The sequence below is a fragment of the Marmota monax genome, unplaced genomic scaffold (genome assembly GCF_021218885.2).
Source record: "Marmota monax isolate L192 unplaced genomic scaffold, Marmota_monax_Labrador192_F-V1.1 WCK01_AAM20220418_F8-fsc00245, whole genome shotgun sequence".
Classification (NCBI taxonomy): domain Eukaryota; kingdom Metazoa; phylum Chordata; class Mammalia; order Rodentia; family Sciuridae; genus Marmota; species Marmota monax.
Genome location: NW_026693895.1, coordinates 952,660 through 979,684, shown reverse-complemented (window position 1 = coordinate 979,684; position 27,025 = coordinate 952,660). Strand labels below are relative to the sequence as shown.

The 27,025-nt window shown below is 38.6% G+C and overlaps 1 protein-coding gene across 6 annotated transcripts in view; it reads left to right on the top strand.

Moving 5' to 3' along the window:
* Positions 1-27,025, top strand: part of Anapc1 (anaphase promoting complex subunit 1) — a 94,417-nt gene that overhangs the window by 18,766 nt on the left and 48,626 nt on the right. For 4 of the 6 annotated variants that reach the window (XM_046462827.2, XM_046462826.2, XM_046462824.2 and 1 more), the window contains exons 3-17: positions 1,031-1,192; positions 5,886-5,937; positions 6,134-6,234; positions 7,228-7,310; positions 8,292-8,365; positions 10,552-10,697; positions 11,000-11,220; positions 11,969-12,178; positions 14,725-14,820; positions 16,717-16,807; positions 16,919-16,984; positions 21,885-22,019; positions 24,349-24,489; positions 25,189-25,249; positions 26,646-26,833. In XM_046462827.2, the coding sequence (XP_046318783.1) occupies positions 1,031-1,192; positions 5,886-5,937; positions 6,134-6,234; positions 7,228-7,310; positions 8,292-8,365; positions 10,552-10,697; positions 11,000-11,220; positions 11,969-12,178; positions 14,725-14,820; positions 16,717-16,807; positions 16,919-16,984; positions 21,885-22,019; positions 24,349-24,489; positions 25,189-25,249; positions 26,646-26,833 (1,827 nt within the window). Of the gene's footprint in view, positions 1-1,030; positions 1,193-1,865; positions 1,978-5,885; positions 5,938-6,133; positions 6,235-7,227; positions 7,311-8,291; positions 8,366-10,551; positions 10,698-10,999; positions 11,221-11,968; positions 12,179-14,724; positions 14,821-16,716; positions 16,808-16,918; positions 16,985-21,884; positions 22,020-24,348; positions 24,490-25,188; positions 25,250-26,645; positions 26,834-27,025 lie in introns of those variants that run through there. The other 2 variants (XM_046462828.2, XM_046462829.2) reach the window with 2 other exon arrangements.

Sequence of the window (27,025 nt, the reverse complement as noted above, 5' to 3'; positions counted from 1 at the left end):
TATTTATTTATTTAATGTGGCGCTGAGGATCGAACTCAGTGCCTCACACATGCTAGGTGAATGCTCTACTGCTGAGCCACAACCCCAGCCCTCACTTATATGTTTCTGAGGAGAGGGAACTGTTATTTAAGAAGATATTTATAATCCCAGCTACTCAAGAGGCTGAGGCAGGAGGATTTTCAGTTCTAGAGGAGCTTGGGCAACTTAGCAAGATCCTGTCTCACTCATAAAAAAGCAGAAAATAGAGGCGATTCCCCCAGACCCGCTCTGTTGGCCTGGAGGGTCTAGCCAGGGAGCAGATCTCAATAAAGTCTTGTTCAGCAGCTTTAAAAACAAAAACAAAAAAACCCCCAAACAGATAGTACAGTAGTACTTTAAAAAAGTTTTTTTTATGCAGTACTGAGGTTTGAACCCAAGGGTGCTTTACAATTGAGCTACATTCCCAGCCCTTCTTGTATTTTATTTTGAAATAGGGTCTTGTTAAATTGCTGAGGCTGACCTAGAACCTGTGTTGCTTCTGCTTCAGTGTCCTGAGTCACTGGGATTACAGGCACCCTTTCTTTCTTCCACTTATTTATGGCTGGGACAAGGGAGGGAAGGTGAATGTTTGCAGCTGTGGAGCAGGAAGTCTGCACTGTGTGTGAACTCCCCAGTGATGCTCTATGCACCTCACTTCCCCTCTCCACACCCTGTGTACACCTAATCTGTCTATTTAGTCTCCCAAGGATATGATTTTCTTTTTTGATATCTAGGGAAGCTTTAGTTTTTGCTTGTTTACTTTTTGGGAGAGTAATACAGGGGTATAATGTAAAACATATAATATAGAGAATTCTTGAGTGAATTTTTGTTTCTGAAAATCCTGTAAGATATATTACACCCTGTGTACTCTATCCTCTGTTCACTAGTGCACCAAACCTCTGAGAAGTTGGGCTGTATTGAGTTTAACTCCTCAGACAAATAAATCTTGTTCCAGGCTATTGAAAAAGCAAAAAGAGTGCTTGAACATGTCTTATATGTGTTGATTTTAAAGGAAAGCTGGCAGTTAAGGAAAGGTGTCAGTGAAATTGGAGATGAAGCGGACTATGATGAGGAACTCTATGTGGCGGGAAATATGGTGATTTGGAGCAAAGGAAGTAAAAGCCAGGCATTGGCTGTTTATAAAGCATTTACTGTTGACAGTTCTGTTCAGCAGGTGAGTTGATTTGAATTCTAACATTTGATTGAATATTTAATACATGTGTTTTTTCAAAAAAGCTTTTGTTTCAAAATTTAACAGAAATGATAATAGTATGAAGTTCCCAGCAGCTGTGGGTACATTTTAACATGTAGTAAACATAATAGCAGGAAAAGAAAAATTTCATTTTATGTATCCTCACCTTTTTGTACTCTATCCGTTGCCAGTGATAATGGCTTAGTATTATTCTTCAGTACTTCAATTTGTTATTGTCCACAAAAATCTATTAAGGATATGAAAATATTTTCAAATGCATTATTATAATTAATTGTAACATAAGGAATAAATACAAATTGTGGCATTTATAGTAAAAGAAAAAGAAAACAACTAATTTACTACCGCTGCAGTTGGCTTTTACACTTAACTCTTTTCTAAAAAAAATGGTGAATAAAGGGAAGGAATTAAGCAATTGCTGTGTTTTTTCAGGAAGACATGAAGTCCATCTCTAGTTGATGGAGAATTCCAGCTAGTACATGTAGAAGAAGTGATAGAATTAAAATATCACCATTTCATAACCTCCAGTGTAATAATTGGTTTAGCTAAGATTGTAGATGGTTGCTAACACTGTTGCATGAAAGGGTCATACATGACAGTAAGGTTGTCACCCTGTGGATTCCTTGCTAAATGGAAGGGAAGAAATGTACTTCTGTTTTGGAGTTGTCTATTGATCTTCACCTCAACCACCTGATGGACTGGAGCATGGCTAACAACAGGAAGAGGGACATTGTGTGCCCTAGAGTAAGGTACGTGGTGTCATTCTCCAGGTGTTCTTCCCAAGAGTATTTAACTGAATATTTAGACCTAATTTCTAGTTTATAGACAGGTGAGGACTAGAGGATCACATTGTAAAGTAGCATGAGACGAGTGTGTTGATGGTACAGATGAGGTAAGAATGTCTGAAGGTTGGTAATTTTTGAAGCTGGCTGAGGGGGATTCATTATCTTACTGTGTTTACTTGGTATATATTTGAAATTTTTCATACTAAAAAATTTAAAGAGAAAAACACCATGAAGAAACTAGCAGACAAAACCAGAATATAGGAGTACCTGTATTCTGATCTTTTTAAGAAAGTCATTCAGTGAGAAAGAAAAATGGTGAGGACTGTTCTAAATGAAGAGACTCAAGGAACATCACTAAATGCAGTGTTTTTGAATCCTGCTAAATGAGCTCTGGTTGACTCCTAGATTTTTTGAAGGGAGTGGGGAAATGGGAAAACTGAGAAGGGGCTGGATGTTAGGTGATATTAGAGATTTTTTTCCTCCCTTAGGAGGGATGATAGTTTTGTGGTTTTATAGGAGAACATCTTTATTTTTAGGAAGTCACAAGTAGTATTTAGAGTCGAAGTATCATGATGTGTTGTGCAGTTTAAGTAGTCACCAACCTCCCTCTCAATCCCACAAGTACACAAATGTACATACATAGACAAATAGGGGAAAATGTTATGGTTGTTGGGTTAGGTGAAACAGATATTGACTGTATTATTTTAACTTTTCTTATTGAAAAGTTTTAGAATAAAAAATTAGGAGAAAAACTTAATCCATGTATAATAGCTGAATTAGAGGTTGGGCCATTGCCGGGAGGCTTTGGCTGATATGAAGTTCCTCATTTATAAATACTGAAATCTTTGTGCTTTGACACTGCTATACCCTCCTCCTTCTATTAATAAATAGAGCATTGCGCTCTATTTATTTGGAAGTACAGACTAAATTATTCCATAATTTGAGGGCAGATGTGAAAGCATCTATCCAGGAATGTTAAGTCACTGATCTTTTTTAAAGGTAAATTTTCTCCCATGTAACCCACAGAGTATAAATGTGAAAAGTGAATTTCAAATAGTTTTTTTTAGCTTCTATGTTCCCATCTTAATTTCTCCAAGGAACAGTTGCTTGTTTGTTGGGTTCCATGGAGGTATAGTTATCTCCTTCATCTTAAGTCTCTTTTATACTGATATCACTTCTAAGTGTAATCATAAGATTTGGAATTTCAGTCCTTTTGTTCTGGAAAATGAATTGTTAGTCTTCTTGCTAGTGCGGAGAAAGATAATTTTTTATTTGGTTAAGGAATATTAGCAGGTATGTGTGACTCAGATTCTGTTCTTTTTTTTTTTTTTGGTGGTGCTGGGAATTGAACACAGACCTTGTGCAAGGGAGGCAGACACTCTACTAACTCAGCTGTATCCCCAGCCCTGTTCATTCTTTATTGGTCCTACTGGTGTTTAGTGTTATAAACATGGTGCTGGGTGCTGGGGCTACAAAGATGAATACAGTTTCTGCTTTTGAAAGGCTTGTAGCCTAGAAGGTGGGCTGATCAACAAATAACTGAAGTGCTATAGCTGTGGCTGTGTAGTAACCTATATCCACAGTGTGGTGAGAACCCAAAGTGCTGAGATCTGAAGGAGGGATTTTCAAAGAAGATGACATTTGAGTTGGAAATTGGTGAAAGAAGGGGATTCTAGGCAAAAAGAAATCTCAGCAAAAAGAATTGTAGAAAACATAACTTAGGCTAACTTCAAAAGTACACATGAGGGTATAGAGAGAGGCAGGTGGGTACTGGGTAGATTTAGGCTCGTATTAAATAAAAAAATTGGGATTTTAAGCTGTATGCAGAAGGGAGCCCACCAGAGATTTTTAAATGGATTTTTTAAACCAACAAGGATTTTTAGATTAGTTTTGTAGACTTAAGAAGAGATGAGGGTGCTGGGGTTGTGGCTCAGTGGTAGAGTGCTCGCCTAGCATGCACGAGGTATTGGGTTCGATTCTCAGCAACAAATAAATGTAAAATAAAGATATTGTGTCCACCTAAAACTTAAAAATAAATAAATATTTTAAAAAAAGAAGAGATGAGTTTGGTGGCAATATACAGGATTGACTAGAGAGTAGTGAGGCTGGTTAGGGTCATTATTTTGTGGTAGTTCTGTTGAAAGAGATTGGTGCCTTGAGGAAAGAGAAGATAGGTGACAAAGCTGAGGGAGTTAGAAAAAGGGCTGGTGAGCTCTTAGAGATCAAGGATAAAAGAGATGTAACTATAGTTACTTTTAGAGACCAAGGAGCTAGGATTGAATGGAAGTTGAAGCTATAATAGGGGCAGTATTGATTTTGGACATTTGAGATTGAAGCGTAGTTCCAATGTGTATTTTATTTGTGAATTTTCATTTAATAAAAATGCTATTAAAAACTCCTACCATTTTAAAAAATGGGCAAAAGGACTTAAATAGATATTACCCTAAAGATGTACAAATGGCTAGTAAGCACATCAGAATATTTTAAGTATCGCTGGTCACTAGGCAAAAAACAAACTACAAGTGTGAGATGCCACTTTACATACATTAGGTTGGGTGTGAGCAAAAATAATAAAAAAAAGTATTATTGAGACTGAACAGAAATTGGAATCCTTGTGTATTATTGTTAGGAATGTAAAAAAGCTGCTGTGGAAAATGGCTTGTGGTCTTTTTTTAAAAAGTTACATGCAGGATCACCATATAATTCAGCAGTTCCACTTCTAGGTGTCTACATGAAGAAAATAGGGATTGCAGCAGAGGCTTGCATCATTCACAGTGGCCAAAAGGCGAGCTTAACCCATGCAACCCCTGGATAGATGAATGGGTAAACAGAATGTGGCATATGCAACTGGGGGAATAGTACTCAAGTTTACAATGGTAAGAGATACTGATACATGCCACCACCCAGATGAAGCTTGAAAACATTACACTCAATGAAATATACCAGACGCAAAGGGAAAATATTGGAAGGTTCTCTTGTATGAGGTGTCAGTCATAGGCAGATCCATAGGCAGGGTGGAGCAGAGGCTGGGTGAGGGTGAGAAGGAGAGTATTTTGTTTAACAAGCAGTTTCTGATGTGGGTGAACAAAATTTATGGACGTGTGGTGGCGAGGTTGCATCAGTTGTGGCTGTATTTAATGCCACCGAATTGTGTGGCTAAAATGGTAGATTTTATATTGTGTACATTTTAGCAAAGCTAAAAAACACAGACATGCCATTAAATAATTTCAGGGATTGTTGAGCATGCCAGTTAAAGTTTAATGGTTTTTCTTAGTTGATATTTTATACAGTGGTCCTTTAAGAAAGGAAGATGTGCTGGGTGTGGTGGTGCATACCTTAATCCCAGCTAGTCAAGTGGCTGAGGCAGCAGGATCACAAAGTTTGAGGCCAGCCTGGACAACATAGTGAGATCCTGACTCAGAATAAACAAATTTAAAAGATCTGACTCTTGTAGAGACCCCTGGATATAATCCCCAGTTACCCACCCCCCACCCCCCCCGCCAAAAAAGTCTTTTTTTTTTCTAAATATTTTTTTCTAATGTGAGTCTAGAATCAGTTGGTAAATACCTTCAGCTTTGTATAGGATACAGGCTGTAATACAGCCTGAGCCGGGATTTGAATTTTTGCTGCAAGGCTTCTGTCTAGTAGATTTTTTGATTTTTGTCTTCTTTTTCCATAAAATTTAATTATAAACATGTTTTATCTTTCCTTATAATACTTATCATTAGTCTAATTTTGTGTTTTCTTATGGTATATGTTTTGAGGTGAGGAGAGAGAAAGGTATTTGGTAGGCATTTTCATTATTATTTAGATGCCATTAGTTAATAATTTAGATACACTTTTCTTAGGTAAGCATTTTGTTTTGATTTTAGGCATTGTGGTGTGACTTCATTATATCACAGGATAAGTCTGAAAAGACCTACAGTAAGTTTCTTTTTGAAATTTTATTTCTTATGATGATTCCAAATGTTTATCTCATTTTTTTTTCATTCAAAATGCATAGTCACTGATGGTAATGGTTTAAGCTAAGCACTTTCATATTGTGCATAAGAATGTTTGTATCATCAGGTTGAACTCTTCAGCAGAACCCCCTCCAAAATGTTGTATGCTTTCTTTTCAGGTAGACATGAAGTAGAGAAATGCATTTGTATATTGCAGAGCTCATGTATTAACATGCATAGCATAGAAGGGAAGGATTATATTGCTTCCTTACCATTTCAGGTAAACTTGAATGTTTTAGTTTTGTGTGTATTTTGTTGGAGAGCAGTCTTAAATTAATTGGTTTCAGAGATCTTTTATGTCTTATAATCAAGAATGCTATTTTTAGTCAAAAAAATTTAAGTTTTAGTAGCTTTAATGGCTTACCATTTTTCTGTTCTTTGCATAAGAAATAAGTTAATGAAGTGAATTATGAAGTTTTTTTGGGAGAAGTTTTTGTCAGTTTAAATAATATTAAAAATACCATTTTGAGCCAGGCATGTTGGTGCATGCCTGTAATTGCAGCACTTGGGAGGCTGAGGCAGGAGGATCTCAAATCTGAGTCCAGCCTCAGCAACTTATCGAGCGCTAAGCAACTTAGTGAGATCCTGCCTTAAAACAAAAAATAAAATGGAGCTGGGGATGTGGCTCAATGGTTAAGTACCCCTGGGTTCAATCCCTGATACCAGAATGAAAGTTATCATTTTGCTTCTGTTAAATAAGGCAAGTGACAGACTGGTTTTTTTTCAAAGCTGCTTATATTTTTAATGCCTAGTGCTATGGTTAAAATTTTATCACATTGTCATTTTGATACTAGCCACTGGCAGGAATTTCACATTGAATTATTCCTTAGATTTGTTTTTATCCAAGAGTTGCTTGTTAGAATTACATTTTTTAAATTTTTATTTATTTATTTTTTTTTGAGAGAGAGAGAGAGAGAGAGAGAGAATTTTTTAATATTTATTTTTTAGTTTTCGGTGGACACAACATCTTTGTTTGTATGTGGTGCTGAGGATTGAACCTGGGCCGCACGCATGCCAGGCGAGTGCACTACTGCTTGAGCCACATCCCCAGCCCAAGAATTACATTTTTCAAAAAATTATAGCTAGTGATCATATTATTTTGTAAAGTTCTTATTGAAAGAAAATCCAATGTTCTGTCATGTTTCCTAAAAACATTTTTTAAAGAAAGGGTAGGTTCTCTTACTTGTGCCTTTTCCCACCGTTTGCCTGACAGGTTGCAAATGTTTGGCCCACAAAATATGGATTGTTGTTCGAACGAAGCAGCTCGTCACATGAGGTCCCTCCAGGTCCACCCAGGTATTCATTTGACTGAGTTCACACTTGGTTTTGAGGTAAAATTGCTAACCCCAAAGTTCTCTGAAGTCAGTATTGTACATTTAGCAGCTCTACTTACTTGGCACTTAATTATCTACAGCTCCACCCACCCCTGAAGTAAATTTGAATGAGCAGATATATTAATAATGAGACTCAGTTCTTAGCTCTGCAGTTTTTTCCTTGTGTTACTGTGGGCAGATGATTAGAGCTTTCTGATCTTTAGTTTCCATGTCTACTACAGGAATACTGTCATTTACCTCTTGGATTTATGCACACTGACACAGGACCTAGTAGTGTGTATTAGGTGCCCAGTAAATGGTAGATGGTTATTCATGGTCTGCTGACTTTGTCTTTCTCTAAATGTTGTTCACTGAAGGGCAAGAACATATAGCACCTGCTATATTGAGGGGCAAAAAGCAGACACTTGCTGAGTTTTATGAAAATTGCTTAGAGATTTTAATTTCTTTCTGTTCTGATAGAAGAAAATCTTTTCCCCCTTTATTTTAAAGTCATATTTAACAAATGTGAACTTCTGTTTACTTGATGTAGTTTTACTGCTTCTTTTTTTCCCCCTAAGTACACCCATTTGTAAACAGGTGTAGAGGGCTGAGTTTCTTTCTTGGCTGCTACAGTCACACAGCCACCAAGAAAGCTCAATGAAAAGATGGCTTTAATTCTTTCACTCTCTGGGAAAGACCATCTGTAGTGACTGCTGTTGCTAGACGTTCCCTGGGTTATAGTGATTTTCCCTCTCTGTATGTGTAGAACTACTATTAGAAGACAGATCTCTAGAAATGAAATAGAAAACACGGAAAAATAGTAAAGTTTGGGTTGCCTTTTGAGACGGTAGATTTCTAGTTGCTTATGTAATCTGGAGAAGATATTCCTTTGCAAGGAAATTGCAAAATTTTTGCACATACTCTTTTTGTGTTGGTGATTGATTGTGTATTTGTTTATTGCTAGAGAACCATTACCTACTATGTTCAGCATGCTGCACCCTCTAGATGAAATAACTCCACTTGTTTGTAAATCTGGAAGTAAGTGTTTTTTTATATTTTTTTTTTACATAAAGACTCTCTTTTGACTTTAGGTGAGGGAGGGAAATAAGCATGATACAAGAGTAACTTTTTCATTATAAAGGTATTTCATATTAACACAAACTTGAAGACCATGATACCAATTGTTTAGTAGCTATTTTAGTAAATATAAGGCATGTAAATCAAAGAACAGTACTGTTGTATTTATTAACCTATCTGGAGTTGACTCTGTTCCTTAATAATTAGTAAGTTAACAAATGATCCTTGCATGAACTGAAAATGTAGGGCCTTATGCCAGTACTGTGAATTTTAGGATTTCACTTTCCCTATTCATAACAATAGTTTAGTGGGATTTAGAACTTTTTCTACAGATATTTCTAGATGCTATTCCATAAGTTTTAAATTTGACCAAACATAATAGGTAATCATAAATAATGAAGACTGAAAAAATATGTTCTTTGACATTTTTAGTTTTAGGGCTTTATTCCAAGTATATATTCTGAAATATCACTGAGGCTTTTATATTCTGTTTTACAGGTTGGCAAACTAGAGTGTATTGGCTAAATCTGATCTGCAGATTGTTTTCATATTGCTTATAATATAAGAACAGTTCTTACTTTTAAAAAATTTTTCTGGTCCTGGGGATTGAACCCAGGGGCACTTTACCACTGAACTACATTCATTCCCAGCCTGTTTTATTTTTTATTTTGAGACAGCATCTTGCTGAGTTACTTAGGGCTTTGCTGAGTTTCTGAAACTGATTTTGAACTTGTGATCCTCCTGCCTTAGCCTCCCCAGTTGCTGGGGTTACAGGAGTGCAACACCTTGCTGGGCTAAGTTTTTACCTTTTTGAAGACAACTGTAAGAAAGATTTTGCAGTGCAGTCAGTATGTGGGCCCAAAAGCCTAAACATTTTGCTCTTTGGCCTTTTATAGAAAAAGTTTGTTGATTTTTTTATATTATACTCATAACAGTTGCAGAGAACCTAAGTAAACATGTTAGAATCTCTGACTGGATGATACATAGTCATTACTGATCCTGGTTTTGAATAATATTTAATGACCTTAGGAATTGCATGTGGGATATCATGAGTAGTAGGATTCAAAACTGTGAGTACAGTATGATTCTGATTTTATAAAAGCCTTGTGAGGTAGGTTAGCATAGTGGTGTGCATCTGTACTCCCAGCTACTTGGGAGTCTAAGGCAAGATGATCATTTGAGCCCAGGAGCTTGGGGCCAGCTTGGCCAGTGTAGCAAGACCCCATCTCTTAAAACAACAACAACAACAACAAAATCAAGAAGAAAAACTCCCTAATATATTAATAGGATAGTGGTATTATTATGAATGACTTTTTATCATTTCTTTATAAAATAATTCATTTTTATAAAATACTTAAATTTTATTTTTTAATATATTAACTGAGAAGAAAGCATTTCAGTGTAAGCTGTTAAATAAGGATATGGAAACCAATCCATGGTATTAGAGACGTAAAAGCTGAACTTAGTAAGAAAACACTTATTTTTCGTGTATAACCTGTAAGGCAGCAACAGTAGTATACTGTTCAGCACTGATTGTTTGTTATTATAGAGGACAGGTGTATACAGAAGAAAGTGTATATATATGTATGTACAGTAAGAAGTGACACTGTGCAAATAGTTAATTGCAATTTTGAAATAAGTTTGTTGTTGAAGGAGTCTGGGACTCTTTATATCTAGCCAATGAATTGATGGTGAGTCAGAAATCCTCAACATTTAGTTGTATGTATATAAGGGTGAAATTTGTAGCACTTCATCTTTGATGTATTTTTAAGGAAGTTGATACCCATAGTAAGCTTATTAAAATTTCAGGGCTAATTACATAGTTTTTAATGGGTTTTGTGCTTTAATTGGCTTGGTTTCTCCTTCTACCTTTAGGAATTTTAAGAACTCAGTTCACAACTATCAGTTTTATCAAGCTCATTGTTCTACACTTGATTGCTTCTATTTTATTTTCATTTAATTTTACATTTTATTTTGTTTTAATTGTACCAGTCCTTTATTTGTTATTTTGAGATAGGGTCTTGCAAAGTTTCTAGGCTGACCTCAAGCTTATGATCTGGTAGCCTCAGCTTACCCAGTCGATAGCTGGGATTAATGGTGTGCACCCCTGTGCCCAACTTAACTTTCATTTCTATTTTATATTTAAGGTCTTTTTGGTTCATCACGGGTGCAATATGTTGTAGATCAGGCAATGAAAATTGTGTTCCTCAACATCGACCCCTCCATTGTCATGACCTATGATGCTGTTCACAATGTGCATTCTGTGTGGACTCTGCGGAGGGTCAAGCCAGAGGTAATGTCACCCTCATTAATAGGGAAGACAGATGACACTGAACGCCTTCACATGTTTGTGGCTGACACATTTGTGTAATAGATTGAACTTTTTAGGAAAAACAGAGTTGGCCTGGGGCTATAGCTCGGTTGGTAGAGTGCTTGCCTCACACGAACAAGGCCCTGGATTCAATCCCCAGCACCACCCCCCCAAAAAAAGAAGTTATGTCTTTAGTTAAACTTACATGTATCCTGCATTCTCATAAGGAAGCTTCCTTTTTATTCTAATTATTGTCTCTTTTTTGCCCCTTTGTTTTGACTTAGGAAGAGAATGTTGTTTTAAAGTTCTCTGATCAGGGAGGAACCCCACAGAACGTGGCCAGTAGCAGCTCCCTCACAGCTCATCTGAGAAGCCTCTCCAAAGGCGATTCCCCTGTGGCTTCACCTTTCCAGAATTACTCCTCCATTCACAGCCAGAGCCGCTCGGCCTCATCGCCCAGTCTGCACTCCCGTTCACCTTCCATTTCCAATATGGCGGCCCTAAGGTGTGTCTGCTTGCTGAACTGAAGGTCCCACAAAACAGATACCTCCTTTTCTAGTTTTGGAAGATTTTGAATTTCTCTTGACAAGTCTTGGATATTCTTAGGGGAAAATATCCACAATTCCTATTGTGCCACCTTTACTTAGTCCCCTAAGTCTACTATGTCACTTTTCTTTGATGAGTCTTGGTTAGAAGCTGTTTATGCCATCATAAGATTATTTTGTTTCTACCACTATGTGGCAGCAGTTTAATGAATGTTAATTCTAAAAATATGATGGTAGGTTTCTTTGGCTTTAATTTATATTAGTTCTTTTTTCTTTTGATTTTCATGTCTCTCTCTCCATCTGGTGATATATATGTGCGTATGTATATGTTTTTGCTCACACATATACATATACACATATCTATCTATTTTTGCTGATATACATATCAGCAGTGAAGATTCTGGAACATAGTTTTGTTAGTATGCATATATGTATATCTGTCTATAGAAAACATAATTTAGACCTTTTTAAAAATATAAACGATTCATTTTCTGAGGGAGAAGTTGAATTTTTAGTTTCACAGGTATTTATTATTTTAACAGGAGTTCTAAATCTTTAGAATATGGAAGTGTTAGAAAACATTTTTCTTTTCTCATTGAGGTTATGCCATGAGTGACCATCTGTGGAGATTTGGGCAGTGTTATTAGATATGTACTACATGAGCCTGAATCACAACTGTGACGCTCTCTGTTCTCTGTTTATTTGCAGCCGTGCTCACTCTCCTGCCTTAGGAGTGCACTCTTTTTCAGGGGTGCAAAGGTTCAACCTTTCAAGCCATAATCAATCTCCAAAGAGACACAGTATTTCTCATTCTCCAAATAGTAATTCTAATGGCTCCTTTCTCGCACCAGAAACAGAGCCAATTGTTCCTGAACTCTGCATTGATCATTTGTGGACAGAACCAATTCCCAGTATAAGGTTTGGAATATTTAATTTTATATTCAAACAAAAGCATTGTTTTAAGTCTTGGAAAATTCTTGGCATCAGGTATGGGGATCTATCTTGGTGGTGGAGGGCTGGTCTAGTGTGTACAAGATCTTGCCTTCAATTCCCAGCACCTCCAAAAGAGGTGGGGTGGGAAATAGGCATTTTTCTTAAGGCTTCCTTTTTGTATGTAAAAGTTATTAACATGTAGATATTTATGTTACGGCTGCCTAAGTTTCAGTAGTTTATATAATGTTATTGAAGTGATCATAAAAATATTATTTTGTCATTTGATATTTTTTTAACAGTAAAAATGATTTGAGGTGTTTGACATTTTAGAGAGAAATAGCTAATTTCAATAGATTAGGAAATTGGGAATTTTGTAGTATTTTCCTCAGTTTTACCCTCACTTTCATTGAGTGTAAGCTCAGTTTTTGGGAAACACAGCTCAGACCTCTGTTCTGTGTGACCTTGCTCTCCTTTTATGTTCTCTTTAATTATTCTTTTATTGATTTGGCCATATGCCAATTGTGTGCTAATTAATAGGCCAATAAGTTACTATTCCTAAATAATACAAACAAAACAAACAAACAAACAAGGTTACTATCTCTGTCCTTGAAAGAGAGAGAGAGAACTGAAGGGTGGTGGCACAGGAGGGACAGATACCCAGGCTGGTAGGGTTTTGGAAAGACGGATAGGCATTTCCTGGGCAGGTGAGCTCAGAACAGAAGTTGAGAAGTGAGCAAGGCATGTTCAGGGATTCACAGCTCCTCCCACCCTTATTTGTCCAGGGGAAGGGAAAGGGCTGGGAAAGAGGAGTTTGCGAGAAGGATTGCTTTCTCGGCTGTTCTTTTTGGTGAGAGCAGCAAGAAGCACTTTGTATGCTGTGACCCAGGGAGAGCATAGCAATAAACGGGGAAGCTGTGGCTCGTGAGTGGTGGCTGAGGCAGGAGAGGTGCATTGCACTGTAAGGAGTGTGTCGAGGTGGTTCCTGCGGGCCTGGTGTGGCAGTTGCAGGGCTTCTTCAGCTCCGCAGTGTGTTGAGTGATCGTGTGGTATGTGGCAGGTGGGCCTTTTCCTAAGCAGCGAGTCTTAAAGTCATTAGATTCTCACAGGGGCCTGTGACCTCCAAAAGTTAAAACCCAGAAGAGGGCTAAGGACTGAAGTCCTGGAAACTTGGGGTGAAAAGAGACAAAGCTACTATAGAGCGACACAGCAAGAGAGGTCAGATGGGAGCCGCAGCAGGGAACATCGTAGAACACACAGAAAGCCCACTTCAGGAGGAAGGGCATGCCAGAGTTAGGGTGCAGTGTGCCCTGAGAATGGAGCTTGAAGCTTGGAGTGCAGGTGCCTGGAGGGCAGTGAATTCATGGGTGACCTTGCCCAGATATTTTAGTCTTGGAGGGTGGTGGGGGAAGCAGGGTAGAAAAAGTAAATGGGGGCTGAGAAAGTGAACCCAGGCATGTGGACTACTCCAGGGAGTTTGTCTTTGGGGATGAGGCTACAGAGTGAGCTAGTGGGAGTCTGAAGGGTTAAGGAGATTTTTGGCTTCTCTGAACTATGTTAAATAAAATTAATCTTTATGAAATTTTACCCCTAAATATCTTGGTGTTTATCCAAAAAATAAGAACATTTTCTTACCTAACTATAATACAAATTTTACATTCAAATTAAAATTGAATTAAATTAACAAGTCCTTTTATTTCATCTGATATTTAGTTTATCACCCTTTTTTGTTCTTTTTTGTGTTTTGGGAATCAGACTCAGGGTTTGTATCCCCAGTCCTTAGTCCATCTTTTTTTTTTTTTGGTACCAGGGACTGAACCTAGGGGCACTTAACCACTGAGCAACATCCCCAGCCCTTATTTTTTATTTTTGAAACAGGGTCTCTCAAAGTTGCTTAGGGCCTTGCTAAGTTGCTGAGGCTGGCTTTGAATTGGTGATCCTCCTGCCTCAGTCTCCTGAGTTGTTGGGATAACAGATGTATGCCATCATGCCCAGCCATCCTTTGTTGGTTTTGTTCTGTTGGTAGTATTGGGGGATTAAATTCAGGGGTGCTCTTCCCCTGATTTATATCCTTAGCCTTTTAGTTTTATTTTTAAATTTGATACAGGGTCTAAATTTGGTAAGTTGCACAGACTAGCTTCAAACTTGCTATCCTCCTGCCTCAGCCTCTTGAGTAACTGGGATTTCAGGTGGCTCTTGGTCCATTTTCTTTATTGCATGACTTTTAATGTGAGAACCTAGGCCACTAGGACTATACTCAAAGCAGGGAAAACCTAGAAAATACAGAGGGAGGAAAGAGTTGATCGAGTGAGGGACCTGAAAGGGGCATAAGTGGAGAGATTAGATTTCTCCTTGGGAGAAGAAAATGTTGGTTGATCAGATATGTAGAGAGCGAAGTTTAATTCACATGAGTGTTTTTTGTCTTCAAGATTATTGCTTGATTCAAGTAGTTTGTAGATTTGTTTTTAGAATTTTTAGTTACTGAGGTAGATTTTTGTACCAGTGCTAACAGTCTATTAATGTGTCTGTTGCAGAGAGAAAAATTCACAGGCTTCAAAGGTGTTCATTACATCTGACCTGTGTGGACAGAAGTTCTTGTGTTTTTTAGTGGAGTCGCAGCTGCAGCTACGGTAAGTGCATGTGTTTCCCATTTTCCTGTGTAAATACTTTTAGCCTCTTTTTCCCTTATTTCCTTTCTCTTTTTTTTTTTTTTTTCCTGTGGTTCTGGGGATTAAACTCAGGGCCTTGATTCTGCACAGCAAGCACTTTATCTCTGAGCTGTATCCTCAGCCCCTTGTTTACCTTTTCTTTCTTTCTTTTTAAAAAATTTTTAGTTGTAGATTGACACAGTATCTTTATTTATTTATTTTTATGTAGTGCTGAAGATCGAACCCAGGATCTCACACCTGTGAGGCAAGTGCCCTACCACTAAGCTACAGCCCCAGCTCTTACTTTTTTCTTAAGTATTATTTATATATCATAAAATTAACTTGTTTTAAGTATACAATTAAATGAATTTTAGTATATTTACAGTTATACAATCATCACCACAATCCGTTTTTAAACATTTCTATCACCATAAAAAGATTCCCTTAAAATGAAATAAAAAATAGAGATTTTAAAAAATAAACAAACAAACAAAAAAAACCAAGGGGCTGGGGTTGTAGCTCAGTGGTAGAGTGGTTACCTTGTATGTTGAGGCCCTGGGTTTCATCCTCAGCACTACATTAAAAAATAATAAAGATATTGTGTCCATCTACCAAAAAAAAATATTTAAACAAACAACAAAAAAACCCAAAGCACAATTCCCTTGTGCCTGTTTGTGGTCAGTCTTATTTCCATTCCAAATCTCATGCACTCACTCTGTGTGTTTTCTGCCTTTATAACATAGATCAGTCTTTTCTGGACATTTTATGTAAGTAGAATTACACAAGCACACGTGTTGTTTTGTGTTCAGTTTTTTCACTTTGTACTTTGTCTTTTGAATCCTCCGTGTTGCAACTCTTACGACTACTTCATTCCTGTTCCCTTAGTAGACTCCTGTGCAGATGTATCATAGGGGGGTCATCTGTTCACCATGGATATGTGGTTTGTTTCCACTTTTTGGCCACTGTGAATTATGGCACTCTGAATCTTCTGTCTTTGTGAGGACATATGATTTCATTATTCTTGGGTAGCTACCTAGGAGGAGAATTATTGGGTTGAATGGTAAATTCTTGTTTGACTTTTTAAAAATTACCAAGTTATTTCAGAATACGCTGCAGCATTTTACATTCCCACCAGCAGCACTTGAAGGTTCATTTCTCTTTTCCTGGAGCACACTGGAGATGGTCAGTGTCTTTGATTGCAGCCATTCTAGTGGATGTGACGTGGCTGAATTTGCATTTCCCTAATGCCTTCTGACGGTGTGTATCTTCTTGTGTGGTTATGAGCCACTCATTTATCTTCTTGAATGAAATATCTATTCAGATCTTTCGCCCATTTATTTGTATTTTCATCTTGAAATAATTATCGGTCTCAGGAAATTCCAAAATAGTAGAGAGGTCCTATGTACCATACATTTTTCTCCCCCCAGAGGTAACATGCTACCTGACTATAATACATGATCAAAACCAAGAAACTGGTGTCAGTACGATCCACACCCTTCTTTAGGACTTCATCAGTCGTACAAAGAACTCATTTGTGTATGTATGTGTTTATGATTCCATGCAGTTTTCTCAGGTGAGGGTTTGTGGTACTGTTCCCACAATCATAATAAAAAATGTCTTTATCACCCTATGAATCCCTTTATGCCGCCCTTAGTAGTTATGCCTGAGTCCCCAACCCTCATCTCATTCTCCAAGTTGCCACTAGTAACTGCAGACTTGTTCTCCATGGATAATTTTGCCGTTTGGGAATGTCAGGCAAATGGAATTATTATAGCGTGTAACTTTTAAAGACTATCTTTCCATTCATATGATAGTCTTAGAATTCATACAGGTTGTTACATGTATCCATTTCTTTCTGTTTTTCTTTTTAATATTTAGCTGTGTTAAGTTTCAAGAAAGCAATGATAAAGCTCAGCTCATCTTCGGCTCTGTCACCACCATACATGCAAAGGACGCAGCACCAGTGGAGGTAAATGGAGGCACATTTCTAGAGAAGTTGAAAATTATTTTGCTTCATCAGAATTTTCAGCTAAAAAATTGTTAATTTGCTCAGAGTAGAAAATAAATTTGTCTTTTTTAGAAGATAGACACTGTGCTGGTCCTGGAAGGCAATGGAAACCTGGTGCTGTACACGGGAGTGGTTCGGGTGAGTAACAGGCACACTGGATGCTTTTAGCAGGACTGTCTCCACTATTTAAAATTTGTTGTGCTCCTTCCTGCACAATTTGGCAGAGATTTTTGTTACATTGAAAGTCGAGGCTGGTCCTAATTTGGAGTGGTGGGGCTCACTGCTCTCAGATGCATTGGTATGTGAACCTGACACAAAAGTAGGATAGTGTCTATGAGTGGGGGTGAGGGGTTCACAATCAGAAAAGAACATAATAAAAATGTCAACGACATTGGCAAGCCCAGCCCCTTGGAGGCAGAGACGGGAGGGCTGAGTTGGAGGTCAGTCTAGGCAAGGGTGAGACCCCAAGTCAAGAAAAACAAAGACTTGTGGGTAGACAGTGGCAGGGCGTCCTTAAATGAGGATAGGCCGAGTATTAACGAAAAAAATGAAGTTAGTTAATTCTACTTTTGAAATTGGCATCTGTAATTTGGTTACCAGTGTTTTGTGACGTTTCATTATATTGATTCCATGCAGTTTTCTCAGGTGAGGGTTTGTGGTGAGGCTGGTTACTGCACCCAGCTGATAAACAGTGCTTGTGGCATATGTTGGTTACATTTTTCTCTTTTAACATTTGCAAAATTTTTATATAGATGTACAGAATACATATAAGATTTATATATATAACAAAGAATTAATATGTAGATATGCAGAATAAGATACATTCTACAAATTTAAATGATGATCTTTAACATATGTATAATGTTGAGGATAATAAAATAAGCGTTCACATACTGGGAGGTTAAGAAATGGAGCCCTGCCACTGTCTACCCACAATTCTTTTTTTTTTTTTTTTTTAATATTTATTTTATTTCTTAGTTTTAAGTGGACACAGTATCTTTATTTCACATATGGTTCTGAGGATCGAACTCAGTGCCTCATGCATGCCAGGTGAGCACTCTACCATTGAGCCACAACCCCAGCCCCTTGTTTTTCTTAAGTTGGGGTCTCACCCTTGCCTAGACTGGCCTCCAATTCAGCCCTCCCACTTCAGCCTCCGAGGGGCTGGGCTTGTCAATGTCCTTGACATTTTTATCATGTTCTTTTCTGATTGTGAAACCCCTCCCACCCCCCACTCGTAGACACTATCCTGACTTCTGTGGTAAATCACTCCCTTGTTTTTATTATTAGTTGTGTAATTATGTTTGTATCACGAAAGAGTCATTTGTTTAGGTTCCCTTGTTTTTGAATTTTTATATAAAGGAAGTCATACTGTTCGGACTTGTTTATTTTGTTCAACCTGGTTTAATAGGTTTATCTATGTTGTTCACTCATTCTTTGTTCTTTAGTATTACATCGTGTTATTATACCAAAATCTTCACTCTTTTATTAGTTATTGAAGTTGTTCCCCATTGCCTCTGCCATTTCCTTTGATAAATAGTGCTTTTTTTTTTTTTGGCTTCTGTACAGGGGATTGAACCAAAAGGTACTTGACCACTGAGCCACTTCCCAGCCCTTTTTAATTTTTATTTTGAGGTAGGGTTTTGCTGGGTTGCTTAGGGCCTCACTAAGTTGCTGAGGCTGGCCAATGCACCCAGCTGATAAACAGTGCTTTAAAAAATTCTTATCTTCAGTTGGGTGTGGTGGTGCAGGCCTATAATTCCAGTGACTCGGGAGGCTGAAGCAGGAGGCTCACAAGATTAAAGCCAGCCTCACCAAATGTAAGGCACTAAGCAATTCAGACCCTGTCTCTAAATAAAATACAAAATAGGGCTGGGGATGTGGCTCAGTGGTGGAGTGCCCCTGAGTTTAATACCCAGTACACCCCCGCCCCCCCAAAAATCATTATCTTCAAAGCCAGCCTCAGCAACTCAGCAAGGCCCTAAACAACTTAGCAAGTCCCTGTCTCAAAAATGAAAAATAAGGGCTGTGGATGTTGCTCAGTGGCTAAGTGTTCCTGGGTTCAATCCCTGGTACCAAAAAATAAATAAATAAAATGAAACTATACGTGTGTCTCCTGGTCTTTAGAGTATGTGGATATTTAACTTGGCCATGTGATGTCAAGTTGTTTTCCAAAGCGTAGGTCGTACCAACTTTCAACCTCTCCCTCTCCCTCTTAGCTCCAGCAGCATATGAGTCCTCAGTGCTTCTTCACATTCTTGCTAATCTGTGGTACTACGATTAGTGTTTTTTTTTTTTTTTTTTTTGGTTATTCCAAATTAGTGCGTTGTTAAAAACAACTGAAGATGGGTGTCTAGGTTGCCCACTAGGCCTTTGCTGATGCAACTGGGTACAATTTTTTTTTCGTGGTTGGTTATTGTGTGACAGTTTTCCATCTTGTTAAATTGTTCCCTGATACTTTTTTGATGAGTGAGAACAGGATTTCTTGCCCTCCCCCTTTTTTGGTCTGTTCTCATTAGTGCTTCTGGGTTGTCAGCTTGATGTGTGAGATGGACAGAAATACAGGGAACTCATCATCCTGTCATCCGTTGGGTCTTGAGGTCTTGAGCTCTTCTGCCTTCTCTCTGCCTTTCAGGATCTTACGTTTGTTTTATATACAACATTTAGGGTTTTCAGCTGTACTTAGCTGGAAGAAGAGTGAGATGTCTCTCTATTCCATCTTGTTGGGGCTGCTGGGATTTTGATAGGTATGGGTTGAATATAAATAAATTTGGGGCATAATTGACATCTTTATAATATTGTCTTTTGAATTCAGGGCTATGCACATGCTAGGCAAGTGCTCTGCCAGTGAGCTACAGACCTAGTTCCCATATTGTCATGTTACTTTTTAAAATGTGTGTTCAGTTCTATACTTGTTCTCTTGTTCTGCTTCTCCAGTGAAGCAGCTGTCAGGCATTTTGTTGTTGTTCCACACAGGTCCCTAAGGTTCTAGTTTGGGGTCTCTTCCTCCTCGTGTGCTTCCTTGTTTGTGGGGAGAGGAGGGTAGCCCAGGCTCCTGCCCCACCACAGCTGCAGTGAAGGAGGGGAGATATAGAGGTGCCCCTTCTGGAAGGAAGGTGAGGGCTCTGCCACAGTCCTTCTTGTCCCTGCAGAGCTGGGATGTAGGTCTGTCCTGGCCCTTAGCCTCTGTGCTGGGGGAGGGGTGCCTCCAAGTCCTGGCAGAGGGGATGAGAGGGCTCTGCCACAGTTGCCTAGGCCATGCTTCTTGGTGAAGTGTTGGGAGAGGCACACATCTTTTTGCATGGTGTTCACCTAGAGTAGGGAAGTTGTGTTGTTTCTGTCCTGCTTGGTCATGCTCTTGCCAACACTTGACTAAAAGAAACAAGGTTTCCTGTGTGTGACCATGGGCATGTCTGGGCCACAGGCCCCTTGAGGTCCAAGGCCTGCTACATAAGGGTTAAACAGCAACAGTAACAAAGACAACAAGGACCTTCCGAGTCCATTTTCTTTTTCCGACATCTTTAGAGTCTTCATTTAATTGCTTTATGAGTTTTGAGCAGTGCTTATTTGTTATGTGGTAGTTAGTAGAAGGAATAATGAGTATAGTGCTTGCTCCATCATCTTGTGAACTGGGGGTTTCAGGAAAAAAACTTCTGTGTCTTGCTACTTCTCATTGTCAGTTTTGTTTTTTAAGGCTAAGGATATTTTATTCTGGCAGCTTTTGTTATTTTTTTAGCTTTTGAGTAATACATTAATATCTATATTGTTAAAATGTCATTTTACTCTGAGCATCTCCCTTTGGTCTCATCAGATTTTCAGCCTGTATGGACCTGAATTTCTGTGGCATTTTTCCTGAGAGCCCTACAGGTAGCTGAAATGCTGGGAGGTTAGCGTGGATTGTCTACTCACTCTTTTAAGGCCAGTGAAGAATTTTGTATATGTGATGTTTTCTGGGGAAGAAATATTGTAGACTTGATGATGGAAAACAGAAATAGTGAGCTGGAGAGTCGTTAGAATTAGGCCAGATTTCAGTTTTTAAGGCACACACAGTTTCTTAGCTTCTGAGAGTAATTGTGTCACAGTTCTCTCTGCTTTGAGACTTGCTAACAAGATCACTGCATGTAACCTCTGAAAGCTTAGGGGCCTTACTGTCTTTACCACCTAAAAGGTAGGAACAGGTGTACTACTACTACATGGCATTTTTTTGATGATCTTAACATTTTCCTCGTCCCCTTCACCCCCGCTTGCGTGGGCTCTCTCATCCAGCGAAGAGGTCCATGGAACAGGGTAGAGGAGAGTGTGGCTGTGGATTCGCTAATCAAGACCTCTGGAGACCAAGCAGGATGCAGGTCTGATTTTACTGTGCAGTTACCATGTATATGTAATCAGGCAGCAGCTAAGCAGGTTACAGGACGCAATTTCTTGCCAGATGTCCTTGCAGCGACCAGTTGAGGAGGGGTCTATGGAGCAAGTACTGGGACTGCAACACATGGCCTCACACAGAGGGCTGTGCCTCCGGAGGAAGCGGTTTGCTGCTCACCCGCCTAGAACAGGGGAGTGGTTTATCACTCAGACACCCTTAACGTATGCCATGTATACAGTACCCTGCACTTGTCCCCACACCCCCTCCTTTTTTTGGGTACCAGTGATTGAACCCAGGGGTGCTTAACCACTGAGCCACATTCCTAGTCTTTTTATATTTTATTTAGAGAGAGGGTCTTGCTAAATTCTTGGGTCTGGCTTTGAACTTGCAATCCTCCTGCCTCTGTATCCTGAACCATTGGGATTGTGGGCATGTGCCAGTGTGCCACTATTCTTAATGAAATGGAGACAGATGAGAAATTAAATCAAGGTGCTTGCAGTTGCTGGGTGGAGTTTGAAAAATTGTCAAAATATTGTTTGTTTTTCAGTTGTGTTTGGTGGGCGTGAACTTTGACATATTAAAAGAAATTTGTGCTTAATTTGCTTTAACATTTTGTTTAAGAGTATAATGCATTCACTAAAGCCAGTACTTTCCCCATATCTCTGTTGCTCCAAGGTGGGAAAGGTTTTTATTCCTGGACTGCCAGCGCCCTCCCTAACAATGTCCAACACCATGCCGCGGCCCAGCACACCCCTGGACAGTGCCAGTACTCCTAAGCCTCTGGGTAAACTGTTGGGATCCTTGGATGAGGTAAGAAGTGGATTAGGTGTTAGCAAAACTATTATCTATTTATTAACTATTATCTATTTTAGATAATACTTACAGAATATGTTTTTGAATATACATGATGAAATTGCCATACATTAACCTCTCCTGTGACCTGTGTGCTACTCTCTAGAACCCTTGAAGGTTCTAGAGAGATGAAAGTGATATATTCTTTTCCAGCTAGGGAACTCGAATGTACTTGGATAGAATAGGTGTACTGTCTAAGAAATTATAATTTAGGGTAGACTGCTTTTATTACTGTATTATTAGGGTAGACTGTTTTGACCTTTGAGGAACAAAACGTTCCCTAGACTCACTGAGGTAAAGATGGATCCAGTGGCATGATGTGGCAAAGCCAGAGTTTCGTCTCTGAGAGGCACGTTGTACTGGGAGGCTGAGTATGGAGTCTAAACAGAAAAGGCCTTGGGAAAGGAGGAGTCACAGACACAGGCCTGAAGGCAGCCAAGTGGAGAATAGTTGATAAAGCGTGTTGACATCTCCATCTCCCAACACGTTAGGGACTCCATGGATCTGTAGAATGGACACTTAAAATCTGTGTTGTCTGCGAGGTGAGGCAGGGCAGGAGGGACAGTGGTAATGGTAAACCCCTGCTCATTTCCTGTGTGTGAGGCACTGCCGTGTGTATCATAAGTATGAATGCATCGAAGTCCTGAGAATGGCTTTGTTGACTGAGAAGATGCTGGGTGATCCTTGTTTATAACTGGACACAACTGGATACATAGACGCCACTTGTCCAGTGCCATAAAGCTAATGAATAGTAGAGCTGGGGTTTATAGGCTTACTAACATGTGCTTAAAGGTAGAAAGGATAAAAGCTGGTTTTATTCTGAATGCAATTGCCGGAGCATTATAGGTTTTTGAGGAAGGGGTTGTGAGTGTAATGGTATGTTTTAGACAGTTTTCTCTTGGAATTGGAGGTAGAGAGACCACTTAGACTCTGAATGAGGTCTGCGTCCATGTGAGAGATGCAGAAAAGGTCTAGCTAGAGTGGTACGAGACGAGAGGGGGCCGGTGACATACGAGACCTGGGGAGGTGTAAGTAACAGCTTGTCACCTGATTGGTTTTATACTGCTGGACTTGGGAGAGGTGCTGTGGAACAAAGCTCAGACTTCCCCAAGCTACCTGGCAGGTGCCTGTCTTTGTTAGTTTAGGTAAAAAAGGGTATATTTGAGGAACACCTAAATGCAGATATTTAGAGGAAATTCAAAGGGAAAGTTGGTGCTGGCAGTTGTACTGAGTAATGTCTAGGGCCTAGTTTAGTTTTAAAATATGCACATCATTGAGCTTTTTCTCTTTAAGCGTATTTGCAGGACTTTCAGAAAGGAAGCTGGAGAAATATCACAGGGTTTTACGTGATTTGGAAGTAATGTAAAATGGTTTCCAGCTTTTTGAAGAGTTCCACAAACCCAGGAATCGCTAGTGTCCTTTGAGGTCACGGGAGACTGTGGTTTCCCACTGGCTGTGGGCCTTCCCACTTCTCTGGCAGATTGTACAACTAGGTCTGGGGCCGGTAGCACAGTCCGCTGGAGCTGTATTTTTCCTGACTGTTGGAATGAAAACTGGACAATAAACACATCTTAGACATGATTGGTTCTCAGTGTTGACAAGATATTCACCTGGGGAAGTTCTAGATTCAATACAGAAAGGGCCAGAAGTCATGGCTAGAGACTGAAGATTAGAAGCATCTGTAGTTACCATCAAAGAGCATTTAATTTTTTTTGTTTACATATTTGTAGCTAAAAATATTTGCTCTTATATTTTCAAATAAATACTTGCTTAGAGGAGAAATACCACTAAATATGGGTCTCATTTATCTGCTTTTCATTGCTGTCCTTTTTCCCTGCTTTCTTAGTTCCTTAAGTCATGTGTGCCCTGCCTGCCTCAAATTGCAGGTTGTGTGTCTAGCTCTGTGAAGGGTGCTGTGGGCTTCTCTTTGCTGTGGCCACTCTGGCATCCTCAACCTATCTGTATGCTCCTTTGCCACCCAAATTACAGATGCCCAGAGCAGGAAAAGCCCGTCCCTGTGGCTCCTGTCTCTCTCAGATCTTGGTGACTCCATCTAAGCTTGGTGGCCTCCCCAACTTTCCAGAGCTTTCCTCCATCAGATGCGTTGCTATTGTTTCCTGTGGGGAGGTTGGTCTGCTGCATGGTACTATATGGTAGGTGTAGTAGAATGGTTTTAAATCATTACATGAGGTCATTTGTTAGACTATATGCACACAAGAAATACTTTCCTTTAACCTTAATTTTTCAAAAAGTACTTCATTTGTCTTTTATTTATGACGTTTTACAGGCTGTTCTATTGTCCCCAGTTCCGGAACTGAGGGATTCTTCCAAACTTCATGATTCCCTTTATAATGAGGATTGTACCTTCCAGCAGCTTGGAACTTATATTCATTCTGTTAGAGATCCTGTCCATAATAGAGTAACTCTAGTAAGTATGTCTTTAAAAGATTAGGTGGCGGGGCTGGGGACGTGGCTCAAGTGGTACCGTGCTTGCCTGGCATGCATGCAGCCTGGGTTCGATCCTCAGCGCCACATGCAAATAAACATGATGTGTCCGCCGAAAACCAAAAAAAAAAAAAAAAGAAATAAATATTAAAATTCTCTCTCTCTCTTTAAAAAAAGAAGAGTTTTTTAAAAAAAAAAAAAAGATTAGGTGGCTTTCCAAGAAATATGGCTGTCATTTCAAATTTGTCAGGATGCAAAGTTTTGTCTGAAAAACAAGAACAAACATTTCATACAATTTTTAAAATATTTTGCAATATGTCACTTTTTTGGCACCATTTTACTTTTAACTTTAGGTGTTTCTGCTTAAGTTTTCTAAAGTTTCTCTATTATTAAAAATGTGTCAGCAACAAAACCCTGTTCAGTAAGTTGCATTGCATATTGACGTGATTTTTGTCTTTTCTTTAAAGTAAGTCACCATCTTAGTTATGGTGATGTAAGCTTAGTATGTCTACGAAAATTAGATACTTTTTATTAAATGCTTTTTTGGAAATGTTTTATAAATAGGCACATTTAGTTCAAGTGTTCATTTTTGTTTGAAAAATACTGTTTATTTTTTTATTGACAGGTAGTCTTGTAAAGCTCAAGTTCTGTGTGTCTTATTTGTTTCTGTTCTTTTCACTAGGAACTGAGTAATGGCTCCATGGTTAGGATCACTATTCCGGAAATTGCCACCTCTGAATTAGGTATGATTGATAGTTAGACCTCACTGTTTGTGAGAGCTCTGGTAAGATTTGAAGTAACTGCTGATTTATATCAGCAATGGGGATTTTAACACTTATGTTGCTGTTTTGAAGCCACCGGTCAGGGTTTTCATTTTGCAGAGAAGCTGTAGACAACTGAGGGCGCCTAGACTGGAGTACCCGTGGAGGACATGCTCATTCTGACTGTCTGAGGTGTCACTTTTTTTGGAGAGGAGGTCTATCTGTGTTGCCCAGGCTGGTCTTAAACTCCTGCTCAGCCTCCTGAGTAGCTGGGACTACAGGTTGCCTCCTTATACTCTGCTTCTCTAGGATTTTCTTGCTGAAGAATTTGAGGCAGCGAGATTTATAGTATTATAGGGATGTGCTTCTTGGAAGAAAATCTGAGAAAACAGAAAACCTACACAATTAAAATATTTCTTGGCATATTTAGTAATGTTTTTAATTCTAAAGTAAATCTCTCAAGTTTAGATAAATTGTGAAATTAACATAATTACTTTGACTGGATAAAACCTAGTATTAAAGTCAAAATACAATCAGAAATATTTTCAGAAATATTGGAATCTGCTTCAGTTATTACTGAAATGCAATTTGGAAGATAGTAGTAGAGAATATTTCTGAACATAGAATCCTACACAAAATGTTAGGATTGAAGGAGTTAGCCCCCCCCCCCAAAAAAAAAAAAAAAAAAAAAAAAGAAAAAAAGAATGCCTTTGTGATATAAGAAAGTTCACACATGTATTAGTTTTAGACTCTAGCTGCTAAAGCAAAACCTCTTGCAGGAGCTGGGTTACACTTACTGTGGATTCAACTGTGATATCCTTGGTTATTTGGTTTTCTAACATTTTTTGTTATCAGAAATAAAAGTACAAAGCGTTAGTTGACAGGAAACTCATTTAGACCTTTTTTTTAATGCTAACTAAGCGTTGCTGTTTGTGGGTGTGTATATTAAATAAATATATATCTACTAAAATATTTAAGCAATATTTCATATAAGTATATTTTTCACAGAATAACTTTAGTTTATTGTCCAAGCTAGGACATTTTTGAGTGAAAAGGGGAGCAGTTATTAATTGTTGGCAGTGGATGGAAATCAGTGTTGTCCCAGGTGAGCTGGACTGTTGCTCAACTACCTTCTGATCCAGAGTTAATGACCCAATGGCTGCCCTCAGACCTCTAGCAAGCCCTATTTTATTTATTAGCTGACTGAAGTTTCAGATGATTGACACAGTAATGTGTGTATCCTTTGGGCTCTTGAGTGACAGTTCTCTTTTCATAGTAATTGACCTTCCCATTATAGTAATTTAAAAACTTTATTATTGAAAGGTAGGAAGAAGTGCATACATACAAAGCATATTAAAATTAATCTTTGTTTTAATAGTACAAACATGTGTGCATGCAATTAAGTTCGTCCTGCCCAAAGAAATAGCAGTTCAGATGCTTGTCAAGTGGTACAATGTCCACAGTGCACCAGGAGGACCCAGTTATCACTCCGAGTGGAATTTATTTGTGATTTGTCTCATGAACATGATGGGTTATAACACAGACCGATTAGCGTGGACCCGTAATGTAAGTAAATTCAATTGTTTTCTTCATGAACTTTTCTATTATCAGTGTAATGTTTGCATAATTGGCAATGTAACATTCAGAATAAATAGCAGACAGATTTAAAAATAGGTGTACCTTACAAAATATTGGACTAATGCCAAGGCTTATTGTGTTTATGTGTTGTAAATCAAACATCACTTAATACTTAGTAAT